The 26306-nt window shown below is 40.9% G+C and overlaps 1 protein-coding gene and 1 long non-coding RNA gene across 2 annotated transcripts; one reads left to right on the top strand and one right to left on the bottom strand.

Annotated features, from left to right (window-relative positions):
- Positions 1-379: 379 nt before the first annotated feature.
- Positions 380-26304, top strand: LOC118421176 (fibrinogen C domain-containing protein 1-A-like). The gene is made up of 10 exons (XM_035828338.1): positions 380-492; positions 20391-20487; positions 20680-20844; positions 21671-21930; positions 23062-23316; positions 24096-24252; positions 24707-24852; positions 25016-25112; positions 25207-25371; positions 25961-26304. Exons 1-10 carry the CDS (start codon positions 466-468, stop codon positions 26221-26223), a joined length of 1632 nt encoding a protein of 543 aa, XP_035684231.1. The 5' UTR covers positions 380-465; the 3' UTR covers positions 26224-26304.
- Positions 13705-16269, bottom strand: LOC118421103. Its single transcript, XR_004831812.1, has 3 exons — positions 15937-16269; positions 14743-14842; positions 13705-14038 (listed from the first exon to the last, which is right to left on the bottom strand). It is a non-coding gene; the product is annotated as an uncharacterized LOC118421103 (long non-coding RNA).
- Positions 26305-26306: the final 2 nt, after the last annotated feature.

Here is a 26306-nt window from a genome sequence, read left to right on the forward strand (position 1 = left end):
GTCAAAATTGGTGGTATGCAGTTGAGAGCCTAAGCAATGGCTCACACAATAAGAGACTAATCATGCAAAGTAACACATAATTTATAAACCCACTGCATTTCATGATACGACTCTCAAGCTTGTCGCATATGTAACAGAAAAAGAAGGGAATATCGATAGAAATGAATTATGCAAATGAGGGCCTCATTTTACTTCAGTAGAAAATACACTGAAATATAATTTCGCAAAGGTATGAGGCCGTCGTGGAACTATAGTTCTATATCATATAAGTTAGGGGAAGGATTTGTATCGTTAAGAGTTTACAAAGCTTCAGTTTTGTGTATTTGATATTGTCTTCCTATATTAGACAAACTGAACGGTGCCCGTGACTGTATGGAACTGTTAACGACTGGACACGACGCCAGCGGGGTGTACACCATCTACCCTGATGGAGGAGGGAAAAGTCCTGTTCACGTCTACTGTGACATGGACACTGACGGGGGTGGATGGACGGTAAGAATGTAGCTAATGCAATACATGTCGTTTACAGATACGTGTGCCTAGTTTTTAGATATATTAAATCCGGTTCATTTTAACCAATCACTGCATTAGCTATTATCAGTGCTATAATAAGGATATTGCTCACTGTGACGTCTTCACAATTAGTACAGGCAGAAACCTTGCACTACCTTACGGAGAAAAGCAGTACATCAGTATCTCCCATTTTATTATATATGGTCATAAAAAAGAAAGGTATGCAAAGTAACCAGGATGTTAATATCATAGCTGTAAGTCTTAAGAAATGATAATTTCCAGGCAGATTTTTTATTAAAGTGTTCTCCTATCAATTCTATTGCAGTTATTCCAGAAACGACAAGACGGTTCTGTCAACTTCTACCTTGACTGGCAGGCGTACAAGACAGGGTTTGGTGACCTAAGGGGAGAGTTCTGGCTAGGTATATATGTATAACAACAACTGCTGCACGTAACTGTAATGATCTATTTCCACAATATATAAAGCATGTAATTATTTGTTTTTATATGCAACAGGGGGGTGACAAGGGGGAGTTCTATTTAGGTATATAATCATTACAGCTCTTGGTTGAATGTTTTCCTCATAATGTAAAAACGATATTGTATAATAACAAAAGCTATTGTGAACATTTGTGAACTCTTCTCTCACAGGAAATGACCATCTGCATCGCCTGACGGCCCAGGATGTGTACGAACTGAGGGTGGATCTGGAGGACTTTGAGGGTAACACGGCCTACGCCAAGTACAACATCTTCAGGGTGGAGGATGAGGTGCACAAGTACAGGCTCACTGTGGACGGGTACTCGGGCACCGCAGGTGTGTGTTCCCACTAAGTGTCTTCTTCTATTCTATGTTTTATTATTTGAATAATAACCGTTTACGGCATATGTATTTCTCTTAAGCGATCACACACATTTTGTAAAACGCCTGAGAAGTCATTACACGTAAAAAACCGCTATACAGCCCCCCAACCACCCCTACCATTATATGATGGTAAAAAGTGCCGCCTGTAGGAGTATGTAACGATTATGTAAATGTACTTGCATGATTTGCATCTAACATCGCCTTTACATAATTTCCAAATAATTGGAAGTATAAAGCATCCCACAGGTTAAATATCATGTGGACCCATCCATTACCTCTCGAGTCCAAAGCCAAACACACAAAAATAAACACACAAACACACATGTACGCACATCACCGCCACCCTTAACGGCGTCGAAAACATAACCTTCTTGGCGAAGGTGATAAATCTTTCGTCAGTAATTATATTTGTCTCCTTTCTAGGTGATGGCATGACCTACCCAGTCCGTCCTCACGACGGCATGTACTTCTCTACACGGGACAGAGACAACGACCAACACTCTACTGCCGACTGTGCAGAAATATACAAAGGTGCATGGTGGTACAATGATTGTTTCCATGCCAACCTGAATGGCCTTTACCTGGGCGGGGCTCACCAGTCCGTTGGAGACGGTGTCAACTGGAACCCATGGAAGGGCCATAACTATTCACTGAAAACCACTGAAATGAAGATAAGGCCCAACTAGGCCAAATAAATGTTCCTATGGAAGGTTAAAACAAAGCCCTTCCTATACCACACATCATAATAGACGGTTATTATAAATAAAATCGAAAACTCAGCAAGACCGAGTGCTGTTGTCAGTTCTTATCATTTGTTCGGTGGTTCTTTGATACCATGATCATACAGTCTCTTGCTTGTTTTTTTTTTTTTTTAGCCTTCGTGGAAGATTCAAATCGTCCCGATTGTGGTCAGACGAAATATGCAGATTACTCGACTGAACTTGTAATAAATCCACACACACATTGTCCTAGGCCTAACAGATTTGGACAGGGCTTGGAACTGTAGAAGCATCTCGTTCTGATATAGCATTCAAGTTAGCGCATTTAAACCCAGCTTCATAGACGTGAAGGGTTCACCACCGAAGCCTAAAACTAGAGCAATATCTGGTACGTGTTTCCAACACACTAAAATTAAAAACAATTGCTGTAAAGTAAAATGAATAGTCAAAAGGGCACGTATAAACTCAGCATAAAAAAACCTGACCGAACGAAGAAAATAGACCAAATGGAAATAACATATAATATATATAACACCCTCCAGGTTAATTTTGGACTTCAAGATTAATTCCGGACAAACCTTAATCATTTACAGCTCCATCGCCCCTGTTCATTCCACCCACACATATTCAACTAGATTATCTGATTCCTTCATTTTTAAACTACCTAAGCCCAAGACAAACTCAAAAAAGCGAACTTTTCTCTACCGTGCCATTAGTCTCTGGAATGTACTACCGCCACACATCAAATCCCTGCCCAACATCTCACGATTTAAAAGGGCAATCTACCATCATGTCTTCTCAATTTGATAGTTTTTTATGATTGTGAATGTTTTTTATCTGTTATATATATATATATATATATATATATATATATATATATATATATATATATATACATGTATGTTTGCGTTGTATATGTTCGAACCCTGGTAGACTAGCCCTACGGGCTAAAGGGTACCTGAATAAAGGAATAAAAGGAATTTGAAAAACGATTAACCGAACGAATTAAGATTTAAAATTATGGTATATTAAAAGGTAATTAATATGTAGATTGCAATTAGATGTCTCCAGGAACAACATGTTTCCAACACACTAAAATTAAAAACAATTGCTGTAAAGTAAAATGAATAGTCAAAAGGGCACGTATAAACTCAGCATAAAAAACCTGACCGAACGAAGAAAATAGACCAAATGGAAATAACATATAATATATATAACACCCTCCAGGTTAATTTTGGACTTCAAGATTAATTCCGGACAAACCTTAATCATTTACAGCTCCATCGCCCCTGTTCATTCCACCCACACATATTCAACTAGATTATCTGATTCCTTCATTTTTAAACTACCTAAGCCCAAAACAAACTCAAAAAAGCGAACTTTTCTCTACCGTGCCATTAGTCTCTGGAATGTACTACCGCCACACATCAAATCCCTGCCCAACATCTCACGATTTAAAAGGGCAATCTACCATCATGTCTTCTCAATTTGATAGTTTTTTATGATTGTGAATGTTTTTTATCTGTTATATATATATATATATATATATATATATATATATATATATGTATGTATATATATATATATATATATATATATATACATGTATGTTTGCGTTGTATATGTTCGAACCCTGGTAGACTAGCCGTACGGGCTAAAGGGTACCTGAATAAAGGAATGAAAGGAATCTGAAAAACGATTAACCGAACGAATTAAGATGTAAAATTATGGTATATTAAAAGGTAATTAATATGTAGATTGCAATTAGATGTCTCCAGGAACAAAGCCAATTTTGGAGAATTCTGGGAACCTGAGCCACAATTCTCCAGAATTCTGGGAAACTAAAGCCAGAATTCTCCAGAAGCTTTGTTCTTGGAGACATCTGATTGCAATCTACATATTAGTTACCTTTTAATAGACCATAGTTGCAAATCTTAATTCATTTGGTTAATCGTTTTTCAGATCATTAAGGTTTGTCCGGAATTAACCTGGAAGTCCAAAATTAACTTGGAGGGTGTTATATATTATATATAATATATACGTCTGATATTACGTTTGACCTCGCTTGCCTAACGTTAACATAACCTAGCCCTTGGGAACACCACAGGTGCTTCTATGCTAGCATCACGCAAATAATCCAGCGGCACACTAAGTAGAGGTTTTCATCAACTTTTCCCCGTAAATCTTCACATATGGCTGTCTTTACCATCTTCGTCCTTGCCCTGCTTCACGACCTCAGCAGCACGGTGGCCCAGGTCGGCTCAGAGGAGCCTGTTGGGTGGACTGTGACTGATGTTGGAGAACACGTGTCCTTGACTGGATCTTGCCTGGCATATGGAGAACTTCTACAGTATCTAAACAGACAGGATATGCTGGAGAGCGAGCTGGAAGGGCTGAAGAACGAGACAAAACAATGCTGTGAGAGCCAATGGACGGTAGGCCTATCGCACACCTTGAATTATATCCTGGTAGAATGGAATTCTTTACATGCATGCTACATAAGACTGTGTTGAAAATGTTGGCCGTGAGGGGAACGAGCCGGTAAAAATCCCGACCACTACTAATCCCCGCGACCCAACCTCGGTTTGGAGGATAGGCCATATCTACTATGTAGTTTTTCTCTGTTAAGGTGCACTCTCACTGCAGCTGCGTCAAGCTTGCGTCACTGCGGGGTTTGTTTAATGCGTCACTGTTTTATTATTTTCTCAATTTTTTTTATAATTTAGATATTGCGTAATACGTAAAAGTATTACTTTGAAGACGACAAAATACACAAAAAGTAAGAAAATTTGATCTTTATCTCTGAAATTCGATTAGTATCTTTCGAACCCCGTATTTACGTAAGATTGACGCAAGTAAAGTGAGATGCGCCTTTAGTACAGTGTATTAGGTGATATCTCCAAGTACTACAAGTCGTTGCATCTATTTTATGGTTAAGTAAGTTGAGGGGGGTTACATAGTAGTAAGTTACTCTGCACTCTATTTCGTATCAACACTTTATTCTGTGTTAATGTTTCTAGCTCTGAAACGAGAACCAGCAACAGTCGTTTAGCAGTCTACAGAATAACCTCGATGACCAGTCCAACGTCCTTCAGCAACAGCAGGCCACCGTTCAACAACTACAAGCGACCAGGTAAACATCGTTCAGCAACAACACAGTACCGTGCAGCAACTACAGACAACCTTGGACGACAGGGTCACATCAACCAACAGCTACAAACAACTGTGGATAATCAGGTCAACATAATTCAGCAACAAGAGGTCACGATTCAGCAGATGCAGACTCTTCTAAGCCAACTGTCAGGTTTGTTGTCAAATTCTTTCCAAGAACAGATGTAAACCTTAAAATACGATTTTAGTCTATACACAAAATGATTCAAAACGATGTCGACGTAATATAATATTGGATTCATTTGGGTCTGAAGAAATGCCTTTAAATCTCAGACAAGCTAAACGGTCCCCGTGACTGTATGGAACTGTTGACGACTGGACACGACACCAGCGGTGTGTACACCATCTACCCTGATGGAGGAGGAAAAAGTCCTGTTCACGTCTACTGTGACATGGACACTGACGGGGGCGGATGGACGGTAAGCCATGTTGACAAACACCTCTATAAGGTCACACTGACCCCATACGTATGAAATTTAGCTACAAGAAACTAGAATTCAGTACCTAAGATTATATGCTGCTGAAGAGCATGTATTTTCCTCACCATTTGGTCTTACTGTAGTTGGGATAGATATGCTGTTAGTATATTACATCAGAAGCTCTTTTGTTACGTGGTACAATTTTTTGTAAGGAATATACGTCGGTTTTGGCACAACTAGGTTGTAAAAAAATGATAAGACTAGCATCATAAGGACATGTTCTTTTGCAACGGCAGCTGTTCCAGAAACGTGAAAGCGGACTGATCAACTTCTATCAGGACTGGCAGGCGTACAAGACAGGGTTTGGTGACCTGAGGGGAGAGTTCTGGCTAGGTGAGGTTAGACCTCTTTACTATTATCAGAACATATCTTTTAGCTTAAGAAGCCTTTTAATAGATCTTAGAGATACTTATTATTCGTCAAAATAATGAACATTATACCGATCGGTACATACAGGAGGGGGGTGGGGGTGACGAGGGGAAGTTCTATTTAGGTAATATACTATATAATCATGACAGCTCTTGTATGATAACAAAAGCTATTGTGAACAATCGTTAACTCTGCTCTCACAGGCAATGACCATCTGCATCGCCTGACGGCCCAGGATGTGTACGAAATGAGGGTGGATCTGGAGGACTTTGAGGGTAACACGGCCTACGCCAAGTACAACATCTTCAGGGTGGAGGATGAGGTGCACAAGTACAGGCTCACTGTGGAAGAATACTCGGGCACTGCAGGTGCGTCTTGCTGCTACATGTTTCTTCTTCTATTCCGTCATTATGTCTTAACCCGCATTGGAAAACAATATGTGGATCCATCCTAAACTTCTCGAGTTATTCTGTCCATAATAAAAACGAACAGACGGACACACACAAACACACACCACCGCCCCAAACGGCACAAGAAAGGTGATAGGCTCTTACATCAGTGTTCACATTTGTCACATCACCAGGTGACGCCATGACCGACCCAGCCCGCCCTCACAACGGCATGTACTTTTCTACAAGAGACAGAGACAACGATCCACACTCTACTGCCGACTGTGCAGAAATATACAAAGGTGCATGGTGGTACGAGAGGTGTTACCGTTCAAACCTGAACGGCTTGTACCTGGCCGGGGCTCACCAGTCCGATGGAGACGGTGTCAACTGGACCCCATGGAAGGGCTTTCACTACTCCCTGAAAACCACTGAAATGAAGATAAGGCCTAACTAGGCCAATTAGATGTTCCCAAAGAAGGTTAAAACAAAGCCCTTTCTATACTACACATCATAATAGACAGTTATTATGAATAAAATTGAAAAATCAGCAAAACCTCGTGCTGTTGTCAGTTCTTATCATTTGTTCGGCGATTTCTTGATACCATGGTCATAGGGTTGCTTGTTTGTTTGTTTGTTTGTTTGCTTTCTTGCTTGTTTGCTTTTTTAGCCTTCGTTTATTTGGGGAAGACGCAAATCGTTCCGCTCTTTGTTATTTTAGGTCATATGAGAAGAGGTACTAGGGTCAGAAGAAATATGCAGATTACGTGACTGAACTTGTAATAAATCCATACACACATTGTCTTAGTAGATTCGGACAGGACTTGGAATCGTATTCACATCTCGTTCTGATATAGCATTCAAACTTGCACATTAAAAATTAGTTTCATAGACGCGAAGGGTTCACCGCGGAAGCCTAAAACTAAAGCAATATAGCTGCTAGGTGTTGCCAATACACTAAACTTGAAACAATTGCTATAAAGTTAAATGAAGTTTATATGGCACATATAAACTTAGCGTAAAACAACCGAAGAAAAAAAATAGACCAAATGGAAATAACGTCTATATGTATATATCTACATCATGTTTGACCTTTCTGGCCCAATGTTAACATAACCCAGCCCTTGGGAACACCACAGGTGCTTCTATGCTGTCATCGCGCAAATAATCCAGCGGCACACCAAGTAGAGGTTTTCCTCAGAATGAGCCATGTTGAGAAACATCTCTATAAGCTCACATTGACCCAATACCTATGCAATTTAGCTAAAAGAAACTAGAATTATTTAACCGACAGTATATGCTATTTGGTACTTGGGTTAGATATTTTGTTAGTATGTTACATTAGAAGCTCTGTTACAGCATTAGGAATAACCCCCCTCACATTAGGCGAAAATCGATCGGAAGACTAGTTTACGAGCTCTAAATGACATTTTCGTGAGTAAGACGTCCGGTGTTCTCACGATCATCTTGCGATTTTTATGGATCGACAGCAGTTTTCAGGGGTCGTACGATGGTTGCGGTGCAGCGAAACATGTTCTTAATACCCGCCTCACATTAGGCGCGATTCGATCGGAAGACTAGTTTACGAGCTCTAAATAACATTTTCGTGAGTAAGACGTCCGGTGTTCTCACGATCATCTTGCGATTTTTAGGGATCGCCGGCAATTTTCAGGAGTCTTACGACGGTCGCGGTGCAGCGAAACATGTTCTTAACATAAGCGACAAGTCGCAGGAGATCTCCGAGATCGCAGAGCTCGTTACCGAGTCGCAGATCGTGCGTGCAAATCGTGCGTACCTCGCAAGGGTATCGGTCAATAGTCTTGCGTCAATCCAACGATTGAAGACCGATAGGCGAGCACAGACATAGTTATTAATCATCGAACGCAAATCGGATGGCGAACGCCCGTTAGTCGGGCGACATTCGGGCGACGTTCACCCGACTTCCGATGGTTTACAAATATTGAATTTCTGGGAATGTGAGGGTAATTCTAACATTGTGGCCCCTGTGGCAGTATGTAGGCTGGCTTTGTGACACACTTTCCTTTCTTGTGTCATTTCTATTATGCCTTCGCATTCCATTCATTGGCTAAAAAGATTCCGACAACAAAATAAGCAACATTTATTGATCTCTTGCCTTTTTTTAAGAACGTTTTGTATTCCCTTGTCCGCGTGCAAGAGGTCATGGGAGGTTCATTATCATAGATTTATTCACCGTCGATCGCACGAGGCTCGATTATATGTGAGGGGAACAGGTTTTGGGCGAAAAATACGCAAGACCATCTTAAGATCTTAAAATCAGCCGACCTTCCTGCGATCGCGAAGTACGTCCGAAGATCGTATATAATGTGAGGCGGGTATAACAAAAGCGACAAGTCGCAGGAGATCTCTGAGATCGCAGATCTAGTTACCGAGTCGCAGATCCTGCGTGCAAATCGTGCGTACCTCGCAAGGGTATCGGTCAATAGTCTTGCGTAAATAGTCGAGCACAAACATAGTTATCAATCATCGAGCGCAAATCGGATGGCAAACGACCGTCAGTCGGGCGATGTTGGGGCGACGTTCGCCCGACTTTCGTTTGTTAACAAATATTGAATTTCTTGGAATGTGGGGGTAATTCTAACATTGTGGCCCCTGTGGTAGTATGTAGGCTGGCTTTGTGACACACTTTCCTTTCTTGTGCCATTTCTATCATACCCGCTTATTCCATTATTAGTTAAAAAGATTCCGACAACAAAATAATTAAGCAACATCTCTTGCCTTTTTTGAAGAACGTTTTGTGTTACCTTGTCATCGTGCAAGAGGTCATGGGAGGTTCATTATCATAGATTTATTCACCGTCGATCGCACGAGCTTACATGTGAGGGGGACAGTTTTTGGGCGAAAAAAACGCAAGACCATCTCAAGATCTTAAAATCAGCCGACCATCCTGCGATCGCGAAGTACGTCCGAAGAGCGTATATAATGTGAGGGGGGTATAAGGAATACACTACGGTCTGTGTTGACACAAATGTTTACACGACTAACTTTTAAAGAAAACTGATAAGACTAGATTTTTACAGACTTGTTGTTTTGCAACGCATCTGTGGCTGTTCCAGAAACGTGAAAGCGGACTGATCAACTTCTATCAGGACTGGCAGTCGTACAAGACAGAGTTTGGTGACCTGAGGGGAGAGTTCTGGATAGGTATGGTTAGCACTCTTCACTATTATCATAACATATCTTTTAGCTCAAGAAGAATTTGTAATGTAATTACATTTTACCGTTCGGTACACAGGTAATGACTACCTCCACCGCCTGACGGCCCAGGATGTGTACGAACTGAGGGTGAATCTGGAGGGCTTTGAGGGTAACACGGCCTACGCCAAGTACAACATCTTCAGGGTGGAGGATGAGGTGCACAAGTACAGGCTGACTGTGAGCGGGTACTCGGGCACTGCAGGTTTGTGTCGCCCTTACATTACCGTAGTGTGAAAATGTTCACATTTGACTACGTATAAGAAAAAGGTCATGATATACCATTCCAACCATGTACTACCTGTGTTGACAATAACAGAGAACTTAGTCTTATATGTCGATCCCTTTCAGGTGATGGCCTTACCAACCCGATTCGTCCCAACTACGGCATGTACTTTTCTACAAGAGACAGACATAATGACATCCACGAGAGTCGACACTGTGCTCAATTTTTCAAAGGCGCATGGTGGTACACTGATTGCCATCACGCTTGCCTCAACGGCCTATACCTGGGTGGGGTTCACCAGTCCAATGCAGACGGTGTGAACTGGTACCCATGGAAGGGTTCATACTACTCCCTGAAAACTAGTGAAATGAAAATCAGACCAAATTAGATTGGCTATCATCATTGCTATCCAAGTCCTCACCGATAGCTAAAAGGAGCACAAAGGGAAATAAAATACAACGATAGACTTGTGTGCAATGTCGTGTGTGTCTTATTGCCGAAGGAAATTTGATACTACACCATCTCCGTCATCCTCAATAGCTAACTGACGACTCATCTAGTTAATGACCATGTGTGTAAGGCATACAGTGATACAACTCATCCGTGCCCATTGTGACCACCACAGGTGTTTACATGGAACCTTTACACACAGATATATCCCAACTGAGTTGCTCCTTACCATTAGCTTTTCAATGCCATGACTGCCATCTCCACTTTCGTCCTTGTCGTTTTTTTAGTCTCAGCAGCACGCACAGAGACTCGTGTCGGCTCACAACTTTGACGATGGAGGAAATGTATTCTTGGCTAGTATCAATCCAAATATCTACTCCGTAGGTTATGGTAGGGGTTACCGTCAGGGTAGGGTTAGAGGGTAGAGTCACTACGGTGGCTACATGTTAGGTTAGCTGAGGAACTGAGACCCACGTCACTGGGTCGCAGGAACTTTTCAAGAGATCTAATCTTGATAGAGCATCGATAAGGTTTCACTTTAAACGCTATAAACACTCGTTCTCATTGAAATGTCGAAAATGGCATGTTTTTGGTCAAAAAATAAATCGGCTTTATTTTCAGTGAAAACTACCTGGTTGTTTAGGAAAATTCCTCTTTTAACCATAGCCAAAAAATGGCTACTTATTATTTTCGGTCCCATTGGTAATGCATTACAGGGCATGTAACAAACGTTACCAGTAACGTTTTTTTACAACAGTAGACTTTATTCTGTTTTCTTCTAAAGGACTTACCTTATTGACTACATCATTTGGGTATAAGTGGATGTCCCAAGGGACATTTGAAAAGTGGGCAGCTTTTTTACACCAGTCAAATAGAAAGCTTAAACATCATCGAACAATGGTAACGTTTGTTACAGTCATTTCTGTACAACATTTGGTTAAGCATGGTGGGATACAAATAACAGTCAAGAACCCTATCTTGTTTCTTTAATAAGCCAGGAAAACTGTACAGCGTCACAAAAAAGGTCATTTCTGGCCTTATACGTGCATTATATAACCGTGGCAACCATCGTACTAGTGGTGGTAACGTTTGTTACAGAATCTGTCGACAGGCATAAACCACCTCGCACAGCCTCCAAGATCAGTGACAGTAGCGATCTGACGTGATCGGGCAGAGGGCCTGGGTAGCTGGTTTCACCTGCCGAACAATCATTCTGGGAACTGAATTGTTACATTTTTGGCTACTATTTGAATTCTTTGTTTCTTCTCAGGCGACAGCCATTTTTTAGGGTGTGAAATCCCACCCGTGGCTATAATAATCTTCTAACCCATCAACCTATACGAATGTTGTGGTGCATCTTTTGTAAAACATTACTGGGGTTGTGGAAAAATGAAGGAAATAGTGTCTATAATTTGCTCTATATCAAGGCGTAAAGTCAGGCGACAGCATTTCGACATTTAAATGAAAACGAGCCTAAAGTGTCGGGGCAAATATACAGCAGGGGCCAACACCGGATCTCTCTGGTATACTGAGAATTTTATGGCCATTACGTAGACAGAACGTTCGTGCCAGTTAGCATGACAAGTCGGGCACAACATCATGAAAACCTGAACGGCCTGTACCTGGGTGGTGCTCACCAAACACATTCAGAGAATATCAACAGGTACCCATGGAAAGTTTATTACTATTCCCTAAAAACTACTGCAATGAATTGATGAAAAGAAGGCCTACGAGTAAATAGACCAAGCAAACAGAGTCGGAGAGGGTTGATACAAAGTCTTCTCTGTCAAAATAAGGGCGTTGGGGTTGGTGGTTATTGTGAATTTTACAATGTCGAACAGTAAGAACAGTACATTTGGACCACCACGCATGAAAACCATTAATCGAAGTGAGATGCAAAAGATAGTTTAAAAATGTCCTGTACAAATGAATATGTGTATCGGGTTTCTTACTGTATTTATGAACAAAGCAATGTAATTTACTTAAGGAGGACAATTGCAGATTTGTGTAATAATGTTGATGACAAGCTTAACATGGTAAACGTGTAGACTTCGTTTTGCACGTAATGTGAATCGACAAGCATTTTTATGGAGCAAGGGGGCATCTACAATATTCGGTTTATGTTTTAAAGAATGACAGTTTGAAAAGCTTAAAAATGATTAGTAAAAAAACAACGCGTCTTTTACATACATCATACCGATGTAAATTTCCTCGATGTAGAAATTTACTATGTCAAAAATATTTCTTTGACCTCCATAGCCTCGTGTGTAAATCGGACTCATGACCCACCTCTTGAGAACTACACAGGTGTTTCTGTGCTATATTTACAGATACATATACACTTCAACCACAAATTAAGTAGAGCTTTACCGACAGCATTACTATCACATCACCATGGCCTCCCTTTCCATTTTGATCTTTGTTCTGCTGCACCATCTCAGCGGTTCAACAGCCCAAGTCGGCTCAGAGTTTCCTGAAGGGTGGCAGGTGACTGAAGTTGGAGAACACGTCACCATGACTGGGACCTGTCTGGCATACGGAGAACTTCTACAGTACTTGACTAGACAGGACAAGCTGGAGAGCGAGTTAGAGGCACTGAAGAACGAGACTCAGCAATGTTGTGAGGGACAATGGATGGTAAGTCTATCTTGATTCACGATTCATATCACACATCTATAAAGTGTAATACATCCTTGTGGATTAGTATACTGTAACAATGCTAAACAGAAATATGTTGTAAATGTCTGTAACTACGCGTACGATGTACGCCCCCTTTGTCAATACATTTGTTGATTTTTGGCGACGCCTCAGGGGCGGAGGCATTCTACAGTATTACGATCGCTTTGAAAATATTCCAAAAATTGCACGAATGCATCCCCTAGGGAATTGGTTTTGAGGTAGCCTTCGGCTGTTTGGAACAGAAAAGGCCCTTAATTCTTCGAATATGAAAGATACAATGTACCATTCAGTTGAATAATTGGCTTTTTTTCAGCACTGTTTCTGGTCAATGAGAATAATGTGTTATTACTACAGCTTTTAATATGTTGTTGTTGACGGGAAAGAACTAGGAACTCTATATCGAAGTTTTGAGGCTTCAAATACTTTTTTGTTTCACTTGTAAACACAATTATATTTTTGATTTTCAAAAATCTGCCTTGCTCATTTTCAAGATGTTTGTACAAAGCAGAAAAGGCCATTACTGCAGACATTGAGAGAAACCAACGATCTACGCATTTGCCAAATACCTTTATTTCATCAAGATACACATCAAATATACACACACACAAAATATTCAGGTTATAAAAACTTGTAGAACAGGACATTTTTGTTTTATAACTAAAGATATTCTTCCATAAGAGTGAATCTATTCTTGACAATACATCCAAGAAGAAACTTTCTGTTTGTAATTCTGTTAGTCTTAATTTTAAAACAAGTTTACCAGTTCCACAGAATCAGTCCTGGAACTGATTAGCAGGCCTGACTACATATACATTGATTCCCGTTTTGTTGAGGTGATAGACTAGTTGAGCCTGGGTTGCATTTTAAAGCTGCTGTTGCTAGTCATCTGACTGCCGTCCAAGTTCAACTCTTTCTTGTGACTGTTGTCGTTGTCGTCATGTAGAGCTGAAAGACACAATATAGAACAGGTTAGTTATAGCTTAACACATCTTGGCAAACCTGATCACATGCTCCCATGAAAACCCTGTCGAAATGGCATTCAATACTGGCATGGCTCAAAAGCATAAGAAGTGACGTGTTTAAGGTGAAAAATGGTTTGGGCCCGACTCGCCGAGCCTCAGTTGTTTTGTATACCTACGCGTTGAAAGGGATTCACCCCTAGCCCTTGACCCAGATTCACCGCCCATGCGTTTTATGTGAGCCGTCTTGCTATGCCTCGCGCGACGGGTTATTGTAATAGTCTCAGCGTTACAGTTTTTTTTTTTTTAATTTTTGGCTTGATTAATCCTAAGTGTATTCTCTTTCCGACAATATCAGTAATTTTCATGACTAAACTGTATGTGATGGGTTTATTTTCACATCAAAATTCCTTTTTTTACGTGAAAAAACTTTTCTCCCCAAAAAATTGCGAAAAGTAGAGAGGGTGAAGAAACTGAAACCCGGAATGCACCGGTAACCGACTATAATTTTATCTGCGTTGATGTCAGTCACCCTCAGCTGGTCCTTAAATATAGGAACCCCCGAAAACGGTACTCTGCTACCTCAAAGGACCGTTTTCCCACCTACCACCCAACCCGATGTTTACGGCTTTCGATACTGAAACTTTATGAGCGATAAATACAACGGATAACAGACTTCGTTAGCCACACCAACTGTTTGAACAGCCTCCGCCTGTGTAACCTCTCTTCATGGCAAAGCCGTAGGGTCTTGTTGAGTCATCCTTCTATCACCAGTCTGATGTTGTAACTCCTTGTGAGAAAAAGAGACAGATGTTGAATTACTCCAAACTTTGGACAGCTTAACCCTGTTAGTTGAAGTTTACATTAACCATTTGAGTTAATTATGTTTATTCTATGATAAGTGTAAATATGTATTTATGTGTTGGTACACAATATCAACTACGCTGCCTGTGTTTGCCTTGTATTACTTTGTCTGCAATTTCTAAACGAATTTTAAAAACTATACATCCGGAGCGACCCCTGGTCTTCAAGCGCATACCTAAAATCTAAAAGTTGAAATTGACCCTACCAGTCTTAATAAATTCATCGGCATTTGCTCATGACCCAGCATAATGTTAATACATTAACAAGGCAAAAATAACAAAAGCATAGGAAAGATTTTAAAGTACCAAAAGTATCCAAAAGTCCAAAATTATGTCAATGCTATACAAGCTACAAACGTTAAGGAAAAATTTGTGCGGGGGGGGGGGTGAGGCTGATATCGTTATTTGCATTCCAACAAAGTCAGATCCAATATGAATGAATGAGACGTAACTCGTGAAAAAGGTGACGAATTATCTCTAATTTAGTTCCTTACAATCCGTTTGAATTCAATGCCCACCACAATAATCATCGCATTGATTCCAAACTCTACACTAACAAATATTTTTTTAGAAAGCGATCACCCCGCAGCATGCTCATAAATCACCAGAGATAATTGGGGTGCCTCGCAGTCAGGTCCCAGCTGTACTGCAGGTGGTGGTGGTGAGGTTGGGCTACATCTGCACCCCACATGACCATGCGCGTGCTGACAGAGAACAAAGGAAATTTTCCGTTCTGAAAGCTACAGAGAACAAAGAAAATTTTTGTGCCCTAGAGTTTGACTTGGCGAAAAGAAATTTCCTGACCCGATAACCTCTGTGTCATCCTATAGTTACCAGTCAGTGAGCTCCCATACTTGCTCCCTAAATAATAATGTGTTTAAAGGGGACAGTATAAGAGCTGCGGGAAGCTAACTAGGACGCACCCAGTCTAGTTCCCGGGGCATTGGGCTGTTTAGAGATATCCATGTAATAAAATACTTCGGACGGTCACAGAAAACACATGTACATCGAGATCACTCACCTTTTGTGTTGTTTTCTCCATTGGGCCTCAGCACGTCTGTCTCTTTGTCTTCCTGCATCTACTTCCGAAGTAGGAGAAATACGGTGGATAACTGAGAGCCATTTTCCAACACGTCCACTAACCCCCACTCCAGTTTTCTCAATGATGGTCAAAATGATGAGATCCCCGGAATGGTCAGCTGATATCCTGAGAATGTGCCCGATTGGTCGACCGCCAATACACTATGTGGAGGTCCGCCTCTTGTAATTAATCTTTTTCTATCTATTGCTCCGCCCCGTTGGAAGGTCTCCGCCTCCTGTAGGCGGGACTAGAACCCGCCTCCTGTAGGTGGGGCTGTCTCCCATAAATCTATAGTTGCCTAATTCCAGATGGAGAGACTTAGTGTGTTTAGCATTGCCACTGACGTTCATAAAGGGGACCCTCTTGCTCTGTTTTAATTCACTGACAGTTGTTCAAACACTGAAGGCTTTACCGTATGCGGTCCTCATAGCCGTCACTACCATGTCTTTCTCAAAGTCCTTGCTTACATTGATTTGCAGACGACACAGCCCTTCTCGAAAACTCCTTTTCGCACAAATTCTGCTAAACAAAGTATGAGAAGCATGTCAAGCCATCAGTCTTTATTCAAACCCGTATTGAACAAACTACATGCATCTGAGCCCTTCATCTCCGCAGCAAATTGCATTTGACAGGTCTGAAATTGAGCGTGTAGTTAAACTTCTGGCTTTAACAGTCTAGTTTCTTTTCTGATACTTGTGTGGAGTACAGGGTTGTCGTTATTTTATTTTCCTACAAAAAATATGGAAGCATCTATCAAGTAGCAAACAGAAGCCTGTTAAAACCTGCTCTACTTTACAGTTCTACATGTAGCTCATTGGGCATGGGTGCAGTCATTAGTAAGAAACAATACCTACACAACAATGCTACGAATAGTGTATCGTGAAGATGGTGAACTGCCCTCACCTCCACAATCAGTACATGCAGACCAACTATACTGCGTCTAAATGCAGTATGACAGACCAAGGAAATATCAGGAGAGTTCTTTTTGTACCAATTCGATGCCATGTTCTTTGTTCAAAGGGAAGTTCAATGTTTTAAATGATGCTTAGACAGTTTTTGGGTGCATACAAAAACACAGAAATGAAATCAGTCTCATCACACTGCAGAAACCTCAGCCATTGTTGTACATTGTTGTATCATTTATATTGGTTGAGATTAATGGACTACTAATGGAAACTTCTTTATCGGGGAAACTTTTTTCGAATGCTCATCCTGCTGTCCTCAAATGATGTTTGCGGTATTAGATTTTTTTCTCAGTCTCGAACTGCCACTGCCAAGGGACTGGTCACCAAATGACCTGGTAACTTAGGTCTCTATTATGGGTGGTTGTAAGACCCTAATGAGAACACACTGGCTTTGTGCGGGACAAACATTCAATAACATGGAAGTAAAGGGGGTGTTTAACGAAGTAAAATTGATTTAAAACCAAAAGGAAAAACACAACCATCACGCCTAAACACTATCAAAACGTTTATAAAAAAAGGGATAATGTCCCATGAACTCCCAGTTCTAAGCTTGCCAGTGGGTACCTGTTTAAACACTGTTCCCTGAGCTCGGGTTTCAGTTGTACAGGTCACAGGTGGCGGTAGTCTAATGTTTTCACAGGTGTCCCCACCAGCACTGTGTACTGGAATGGGCAATAATTAATTTGCTCCAGATGTTCTGGTTTGGCAGTCTGTCCATTGGGACGTTTAATGGGGTTCACCATTGTCAATCGACCTGGAGGCGATTAATTCCACTTCCTCATGGAATATTCTAGATATAATAAGATGCGTCGTAAGTTATTCACATTTCTCGAATCAAGTAGATCAGATTTCAACAAACTAGATGCTACAAACAGATTTGAATATAAACTCGGCACAACAATTTTGGAATATCGACTTTGGTAGATCATATTCCCGTTGTTTCTGAATTAATTTCAATGTATTATATATCAATAGAAAGCGTGTGTAATTTCCTTTTCAACGGTATCATCAATCTATAACACTGTAGTTCTACACTGAATCGACGATAAGTTTGGCGGCATTCCTTTTCCATGTAATTTTTCGTATACCTAACATCCAAGGTTATTCTTAGCGCATTTGATTATAGTGTATTTGACCTTTTGGTTGTTGGTGGCCAAATCAAAGCATGGATGCACCAAGGTGCAAGCTGACCAAGCTGACAGTTGCACAGATAAAGTGGTGGTGGAGGAACAGTATAGCGGGGCGGTACATGTTGTATAACCGCTAGAGGCAAAACAAGGTTTATCATCATTCAAGGCAACCTAAATGCGGTAGGATATAGAGACACCGTTCTCCATATGCATTAAATCGCAATGTTTTACCTCTTAAATTTGGTACTGAATGCCGTTCTGCAACATTACAACGCCCGTCCGCACAGAAAAAGGACCACTGCAGGCTACTTTCAGGATGTAGGAGTATTGAGTTTTAGGATTGAACAGCCTATAGTTAACACAGTTTACGCCACCGATTGAACACCTTTTTGGTCCAATTGTTTGTTTTGATAAAGGGTATCAGTGGCTTAGATTAACAAGCCTGTTTATTCAACTTGCCTTCATATGCATGCACAAGTCAATACCGACAGAAGAAAATGAGCTGAATGGAGTGTTTGACTACTATACGATACATTATGGCAATATATAATTAACTGTGAATACTCAAGGTTTAGAATGTACAACGTTAACAATTGCACCTTCACAATCCGACAATTACCGTGATATCTACATGCAGCCGCAAAACGTCCACTCAAACATTATAATCATGTTTTCCCAGCAACATGCACTCGACGTTTCCAGCTTTTTGCGTTCATTTTTTACATAGTATACAATACATATGACAATATAAAATTCACTGTAAATACGCAAGGTATAGAATGTACAACAATTGCACAATGGGGTGTGTTTTTACTCGGACCTTCACAGTTCGATAATTACCGTGATCTACAGCCGCAAAACGGCCACTCAAACATTATAATTATGTCTTCCCGGCAACATGCACTCGACGTTTCCCGCTTTTGGATTTGCCAAAAGTCTACATTTCTCAAGGATACGTGACAGGTGAACCTATGAGAGCCCAGCACTCACAACGCTTACTATCACGTCCGTCATAAATCACACTCAATCTATAAGGCATGCATAATAGTAATTATTGGTTTAATGTTACTACAGTATTTGACTACCTTCACATATGACCACGGCGAAGACGTTGCATTTTGCGAAAATGCTGCCTATCTAGTATTGAGTTTATTTTGTGCACGAATTGTCATGGCTTCCAGGAAGAATAGTGGTACAGTATCACTAATGGAGATCCTAATAAAGCAAACAAAGAAACCAACAATTTTTCCATCGTACCTTTCGTCGCCTGTGTTTTTTTAAACACCATGCTTGTTATAACAGTGGTGAGTTGATATCTAAACCGTAGAAACACAAAGGGTGTGTTGGGGCATAATAGTAAGCTATCCTTTACTCTATTTTTGTTAACATTTTACCCTGTGTTAACAGTCGTTTAGCAGTCTACAGTGCTAGTAGTAAGCTACTAGTATTTTGTAGCCTATCTTGTAGTAAAACCCAACCCTTTATCAATTTTCTAGCTACAGTCGTTTAGCAGTCTACAGGGCAACCTCAATGACCAGTCCAACATTCTTCAGCAACAACAGGCCACCATACAACAACTACAGGCAACAGTGGATGCCCAATCCAACACCATTCAACAACAAGTGACTATAATACAGCAGACGCAGACCCTCCTAAGTCAACTATCAGGTTTCTATCCAATTGTTTTCTTTAAGATGTATATTAACTACAGCAAGTAATCTACTTTTCAGCATCCTAGCATCCTACAGTAAAATAGTTTCTGTTTCAGCCTGTTTCATATCACATTGGTAAGGTGTGTGTTAAATGATTTTTTTGTAAAGTTTATCCCAGAATTGTTACATCACTGTCTTCCATGCCAACTTTAGACAAACTGAACGGTCCCCGTGACTGTATGGAACTGTTGACGACTGGACACGACACCAGCGGTGTGTACACCATCTACCCTGATGGAGGAGGGAAAAGTCCTGTTCACGTCTACTGTGACATGGACACTGACGGTGGTGGATGGACAGTAAGTCTGTATATAACTAATACAATATATGTCATTTTCATGTGACTACTTTGAAAAAATATTCATTTCATTTCAACCAAATGGTTCATTGTAGTATCTATAAGCATCATCATCATAGCCTAAGAAGGGCAACAGTATGTCACATTTTCTCGTAGAAAAAAAAGGTACGAAAAGTAACTAGTAACTTTATGATTGAGGTCTGACGCTTTCTTCAACTAATAGAAACGAAACATGGTACAGCTATGAATCTTTAAAAAATTGCCCCCTGATTAACTCTTGTATAAACAGTTGTTCCAGAAACGCCAAGATGGGTCAGTCAATTTCTACCAAGACTGGCAGGCGTACAAGACAGGGTTTGGTGACCTGAGAGGAGAGTTCTGGCTAGGTAGGATAGCAACATCTAATTTAAACCTTCTCTGTACAGTAAACTTGTATCGCGAGCAAATAATTTGTAACATTGTCAATATTCTACTGTATAAGCCTTTTCCAATCACAGGTATTATATTCAGATATACAAAGGCTATAAGCATTTTGACCTAAATGTAGAAACCATTTCGAATACGTTTTTGTCGTTTAGGAAATGACCACTTGCACCGCCTGACGGCCCAGGATGTGTACGAACTGAGGGTGGATCTGGAGGACTTTGAGGGTAACACGGCCTACGCCAAGTACAACATCTTCAGGGTGGAGGATGAGGTGCACAAGTACAGGCTCACTGTGGAAGGGTATTCGGGAACTGCAGGTGTGTATCAACACTTCATTATCTTAGCATCGTCTGCTTGCAAGTGATCTATATCACAGTAATGTGACAGCTGTCGAAAGATTCCGTATAAATGCCATAGTCATTACCTCAATGAAATGTCATGGAGGTTATATTTATCTCCATGAAAAATGGAGATATAGTTTTGGGTGTGTCTGTCTGTTTGTTTTTTGATTGTGTTTTTGTGTTTCCGGATATTTGTGGTGAGCATAACTCAAGAACCTTTAAATGGATTGCCATGCTATTTGATATGTAGGTAGGTGTTGGGAAGACAAAGGTTAAGGCCAATTGTTAGTGTCCTGGAATTTAGCTGCGGAATTGCAGGGACGTGTTTGTCAAGACACTCCAAAGTGGATAACTGCAGAAAGGAACGACGGATTACCATCATTTTAGGCATGCAGGTAGCTTAGACAAAGATGTTCATAATGATATACATGTTATGCAAATGAGGCTTAATTTCGATGATTAATGAGGAAATTGTATAATTCCATTGTTGTCAACAACTGGACTTCAATAAATGTAAATTACGATAGATACCATATATGCAAATGAGGAACTGATTTGTATAATATATACATGTCTTCCTTGTCCGCCCAACGACCAGGAGGTCAAGGGACTAGGTAGGTAGGCATACAAAAAATTGCAAAACCGCTTTATTATTGATGAAGGGAATTCTATACTTGTGACATATGTACGTTAGTCAATGATGAAGATCACCATGCATAAATCATGTGTTTTTGCATAAAACTTACAAAATATTTCAAGGGGGTATGAGGTCGCCTAACTCTTTTTATTCATTTATTTTCAGGTGACGCCATGACCGACCCAGCCCGTCCTCACAACGGCATGTTCTTTTCTACTCGAGACAGAGAGAACGACATCCACACCACTGATAACTGTGCTCAAGTGTACAAAGGGGCATGGTGGTACAATCATTGTCATCATGCCAACCTGAACGGGCTGTATCTGGTTGGTGCTCATCAGTCTTATGCAGATGGTGTCAACTGGTACCCATGGAAGGGGTTTAACTATTCACTAAAAACTAGTGAAATGAAAATAAGACCAAATTAAATGGACACCTCCAGGTACCCACGGACTACAAGAATGGTCCACAGAGAAATAAAATACCTTGATAGACCTGTGTGCATTGTCGTGTGCGTCTTATTGTACCTGCTTTGTACGTGCATGGTCTTGATGTAAAGAAACTTCACAATCCCTGTTATATCTTTGACTAGCCATCTTCCACAAGTAAACGATCCATCCTTGATTTGGTTATTTTGTAAAAGATGCATTTGTTGATATAAGCGACATCAGTTTTGTGCTAATTAGGAATTGCGTTGATGGCTATCATTTCTTGTAACATAACTTTATTTGAATTGATGTTGATATTATATGTCTGTAGTTGATACATTTGAAAGCGTCAACGTAGTCATATATTTCCCCTGGCTTTCAGATAAGATAGACTTCCAAACAAACCATGCGAGCTCGTTATGTGTAATTATGAGGTTACTCATCAAATATATGTCTGACCTCCATAGCCTCGTGTGCAAAGCATAAGATTATACAACTCACGCATGAGAACACAGCAGGTGTTGCTGTGATATCTACACATATGTGAATAGATATCTACTGCAACGTCTGCAGTATCTGAGCAGTCAGGTCGAGCTAAAAAAAAATGAAGAACGAGCCACAATAATATTGTGAGGGACAATGGAAGGTATATAATAAATCTTTGTGGCATGTTATTCCTTGCAATATCGTGCGCGCAAGACGGGGCCGTATTTACAATGTTGACTATAACGCTAGTTCACCTTTATTCGTAGGGTAACCTATATCCGTTGGGTAACCTATATCCATTGGGTAACCTATATCCGTTGGTTTGAGAATTGGTGGTTTGGTCTATTAACAGATGGTGGTTTCAAATACAAGACAGTCAATATACAGTTTGAAACAACCGTCTGTCCACTATCCCCAAATACCTTGTTTTTTCTATAATCAATGGATATAGGTTAACCCACGAATAAAGGTGAACTAGCGTTATATAAATTTATATTTAGCACGCACGTGTCCTCCCTGTTAGCTTTCTATTGACTTTCCTTGCATAACAACTGATATCTTGAGAACACCACTGGTGTTTCTGAGCAATTTATTTACATACCGTTACATATATACCCCAGACGAGTGGACCTTTACCAGTAGTTTTTCTGTCGCGTCACCATGACCGTCCTTACCACAGTAGTCCTTGTTCTACTGAACCAACTCAGCGGTTCAGTAGCCCAACATGGTTCGGAGGGGGCTGGGGTTTGGCCCGAGAGTGAAATTGGAGAACACGTCACCCTGACTGGATCTTGTCTGGCATATGGAGAACTTCTACAGTACTTAACTAGACAGGACAAGCTGGAGAGCGAGTTAGAGGCACTGAAGAACGAGACTCAGAAATGCTGTGGGGGAACAGTAAGTCTAATAGATCTTCCCACCTTAAAACTGTCTGCTACAGGTAACATAGTGCTACCAAATGCCGTCCGATTCGTTCAAAACGACATTTTTATTACACACTCATGCAGAACACGTGGGCTGAGCCAAATGTTAACTTGTCTGATATATCAGTCTTCTAGAAAGAACAATACATGGCCTGTTATTTTTCTCCATGCTGTGCAAGCACACATTTGAACTGAGGTCTACATTGACGAATTGCGCTAGCGTGACCTATTGCCCTTCACTTGAGCCTTTCTCCTTCTGTGCACTCCGTTTGTAAGACTTAGACTCGACGAAGTTTCATTGTAAGTGGCCAAAGTTTTCAAATCAAACACCTTAAATGACGATATTACGGTTTATTAGCGTTCCTGCTATTCAGAAAAAGGGAACGAAATGCACAATGTCCAATTGCATATGTGATACGTCAAGCGTGATACCTACATGTAGACATAGAGGACACGTGCTCTTGTGTCGCTGGATACAGACTTACTTGGTAACATGAAGGATCTTATAGCATTGCACAGAGAAAAGAAATCACTAATGATCATACTCATATATATATATATATATATATATATCCATATATATATATATGAATAACCCAAAGTTAACGACAGAAGGTAGTGCACGACATATGGTAGCGCTACATTATTTACCTCGCATCGCACTTTTGAGAGCAACGTACTAATATATAATATCTTAACTTGAAAGTATTGTAACCTTGATAGTATCACCGAACCCATTATTATATCCTGTAGCACCAAGCCAGCGCTTTCCAGCAACAGCAGGCCATGGTTGAAGAGCTGGAAGCAACAGTGGGTGACCAGGCTAACACCATCTTACAACTAGAGGATACAGTCAACAGTCAGGCCAACACCATTCGGCAGATGCAGACCCTTCTGAGCCAAATATCAGGTTCTTTTCCAATGTATTACAATTATCTTTATAAAGCCTCTAATATGTAATTGTGAAATTTGTAAATGGCTCTAGATACATTCTACTCGAAACAAAACAAAATATGTTGAGAAAACTTCCGAAGTTTTGTTTTTCTCCGTCTATAGAAGGAGAAATATATAGTGCACTCCATTTCAAACACATAGACTCGGTTTATTATCATGTACGTACCGCGTGGACAAAGTGGTCTTCAGCGGTACAAAAACGAGTGGACGGTTTATTAGCGCTAGCGTTTCTGCTATTCAGAAAAAGTGAACGAAATACACCGCGTCCGATTGTGTACGTAATACGTGATACCAAGATAAATCTCTAAATGGATCGAATACATTCTACGCAAAACAAATATGCTTTGAAAACTTTTTAAGTATTGTTCTTTCAAGTCTAACATATACACCGTTATACACACAACATAAAGACAGGCTAAGCGGTCCCCGTGACTGTATGGAACTGTTGACGACTGGACACGACACCAGCGGTGTGTACACCATCTACCCTGAGGGCGATGGCAAAAGTGCTGTTCATGTGTACTGTGACATGGACACTGACGGGGGTGGATGGACAGTAAATATTTTCGCCTTTTGTGTCGCTCGCCAAATTCCTTCTTTTCTTTTCACTTCTTGCATGAATTTCTGTTATACCTATATACATGTACTAGAAACTATACTACACGCAGCCCTTTTTAAAGTATATTCATTGAAATGCCAGCTTCTATTTGTATTTGCAGTTGTTCCAGAAGCGTCAGGACGGTTCTATCAACTTCTACCGAGACTGGCAGGCGTACAAGACAGGGTTTGGGGACCTGAGGGGAGAGTTCTGGCTAGGTATGACAACAACAAATTTTATGAATAGTTGAAGTGGCTACTTTCTTTGTTAAACATTATTGCATGCGACCTTTCTGTGTTTCTTGGACTTCAGGCAATGACCACCTGCACCGCCTGACCGCCCAGGATGTGTACGAACTGAGGGTGGATCTGGAGGACTTTGAGGGTAACACGGCCTACGCCAAGTACAACATCTTCAGGGTGGAGGATGAGGTGCACAAGTACAGGCTCACTGTGGACGGGTACAATGGCACTGCAGGTGTGTGAGTCGCTACTAGGGTACCTATTTCTTCTCTCATACTAGATAAAATCCAAATGTTAAAATCCATCCAACGACCCTAACCCAAACCATCTCCCACTCATATAACAAATACTCTCTTTAGAACACATTCTAGTTCTGGCAGAATCCAATACAACTAATCTGTTATGCCCTGTTGTCTCGATGTCTTTTGTATCAGTCTAACAACAAGGAAATGACAACTACAGCTAATCCCAGGTCTATTCCGACAGCAGTGCCATATTTGGCGGAGTAATACAATCTTATTTCCGGTGATACAAGCCTCTTACCTTACAGTCATGCACCTGACGATACAAGCTTCTTTAGGTGGCGGTTCAGTTTGCCTAATGAGAAAGTAGTGCGGATGCGTAACTTGTATATGTAACACCCTCCAATCATGAATCCAAGAGCTATGATATCGAGAAAGTAGCCTGTGTTTACACAACCTCTCGCTTGCTGGGGTTAATGACCCCCTCCCCTCCCATTCCTAGGGCGGCGGCAATTGTAGGGCCGGCCGCTAGGGGCGCGGTTTTAATCAGCCTAATCGAGAAAGATGCCCGTGTTTTTCCAGGTGACGCCATGACCGACCCATTCCATCCTCACAACGGCATGTACTTTTCCACACGGGACAGAGAAAACGACATCCACGAGACTCAGCACTGCGCGCAAGAGTACAGAGGCGCATGGTGGTACGAAAAATGCCACCGTGCAAACCTGAACGGGCTGTATCATGCTGGGGTCCACCAGTCCTTCGCAGATGGCGTCAACTGGTTCCCATGGAAAGGCTACGACTATTCCCTTAAAACTACTGAAATGAAAATAAGGCCTAACTGAGCCAAGTAACCGGGATCACAGAAGGTTGACTTAAAGTCCCTTCTTCGCCGCTTATCGAAAATAAACAGTTAGTACCATGGATG

The sequence above is a fragment of the Branchiostoma floridae genome, chromosome 8 (genome assembly GCF_000003815.2).
Source record: "Branchiostoma floridae strain S238N-H82 chromosome 8, Bfl_VNyyK, whole genome shotgun sequence".
NCBI lineage: Eukaryota > Metazoa > Chordata > Leptocardii > Amphioxiformes > Branchiostomatidae > Branchiostoma > Branchiostoma floridae.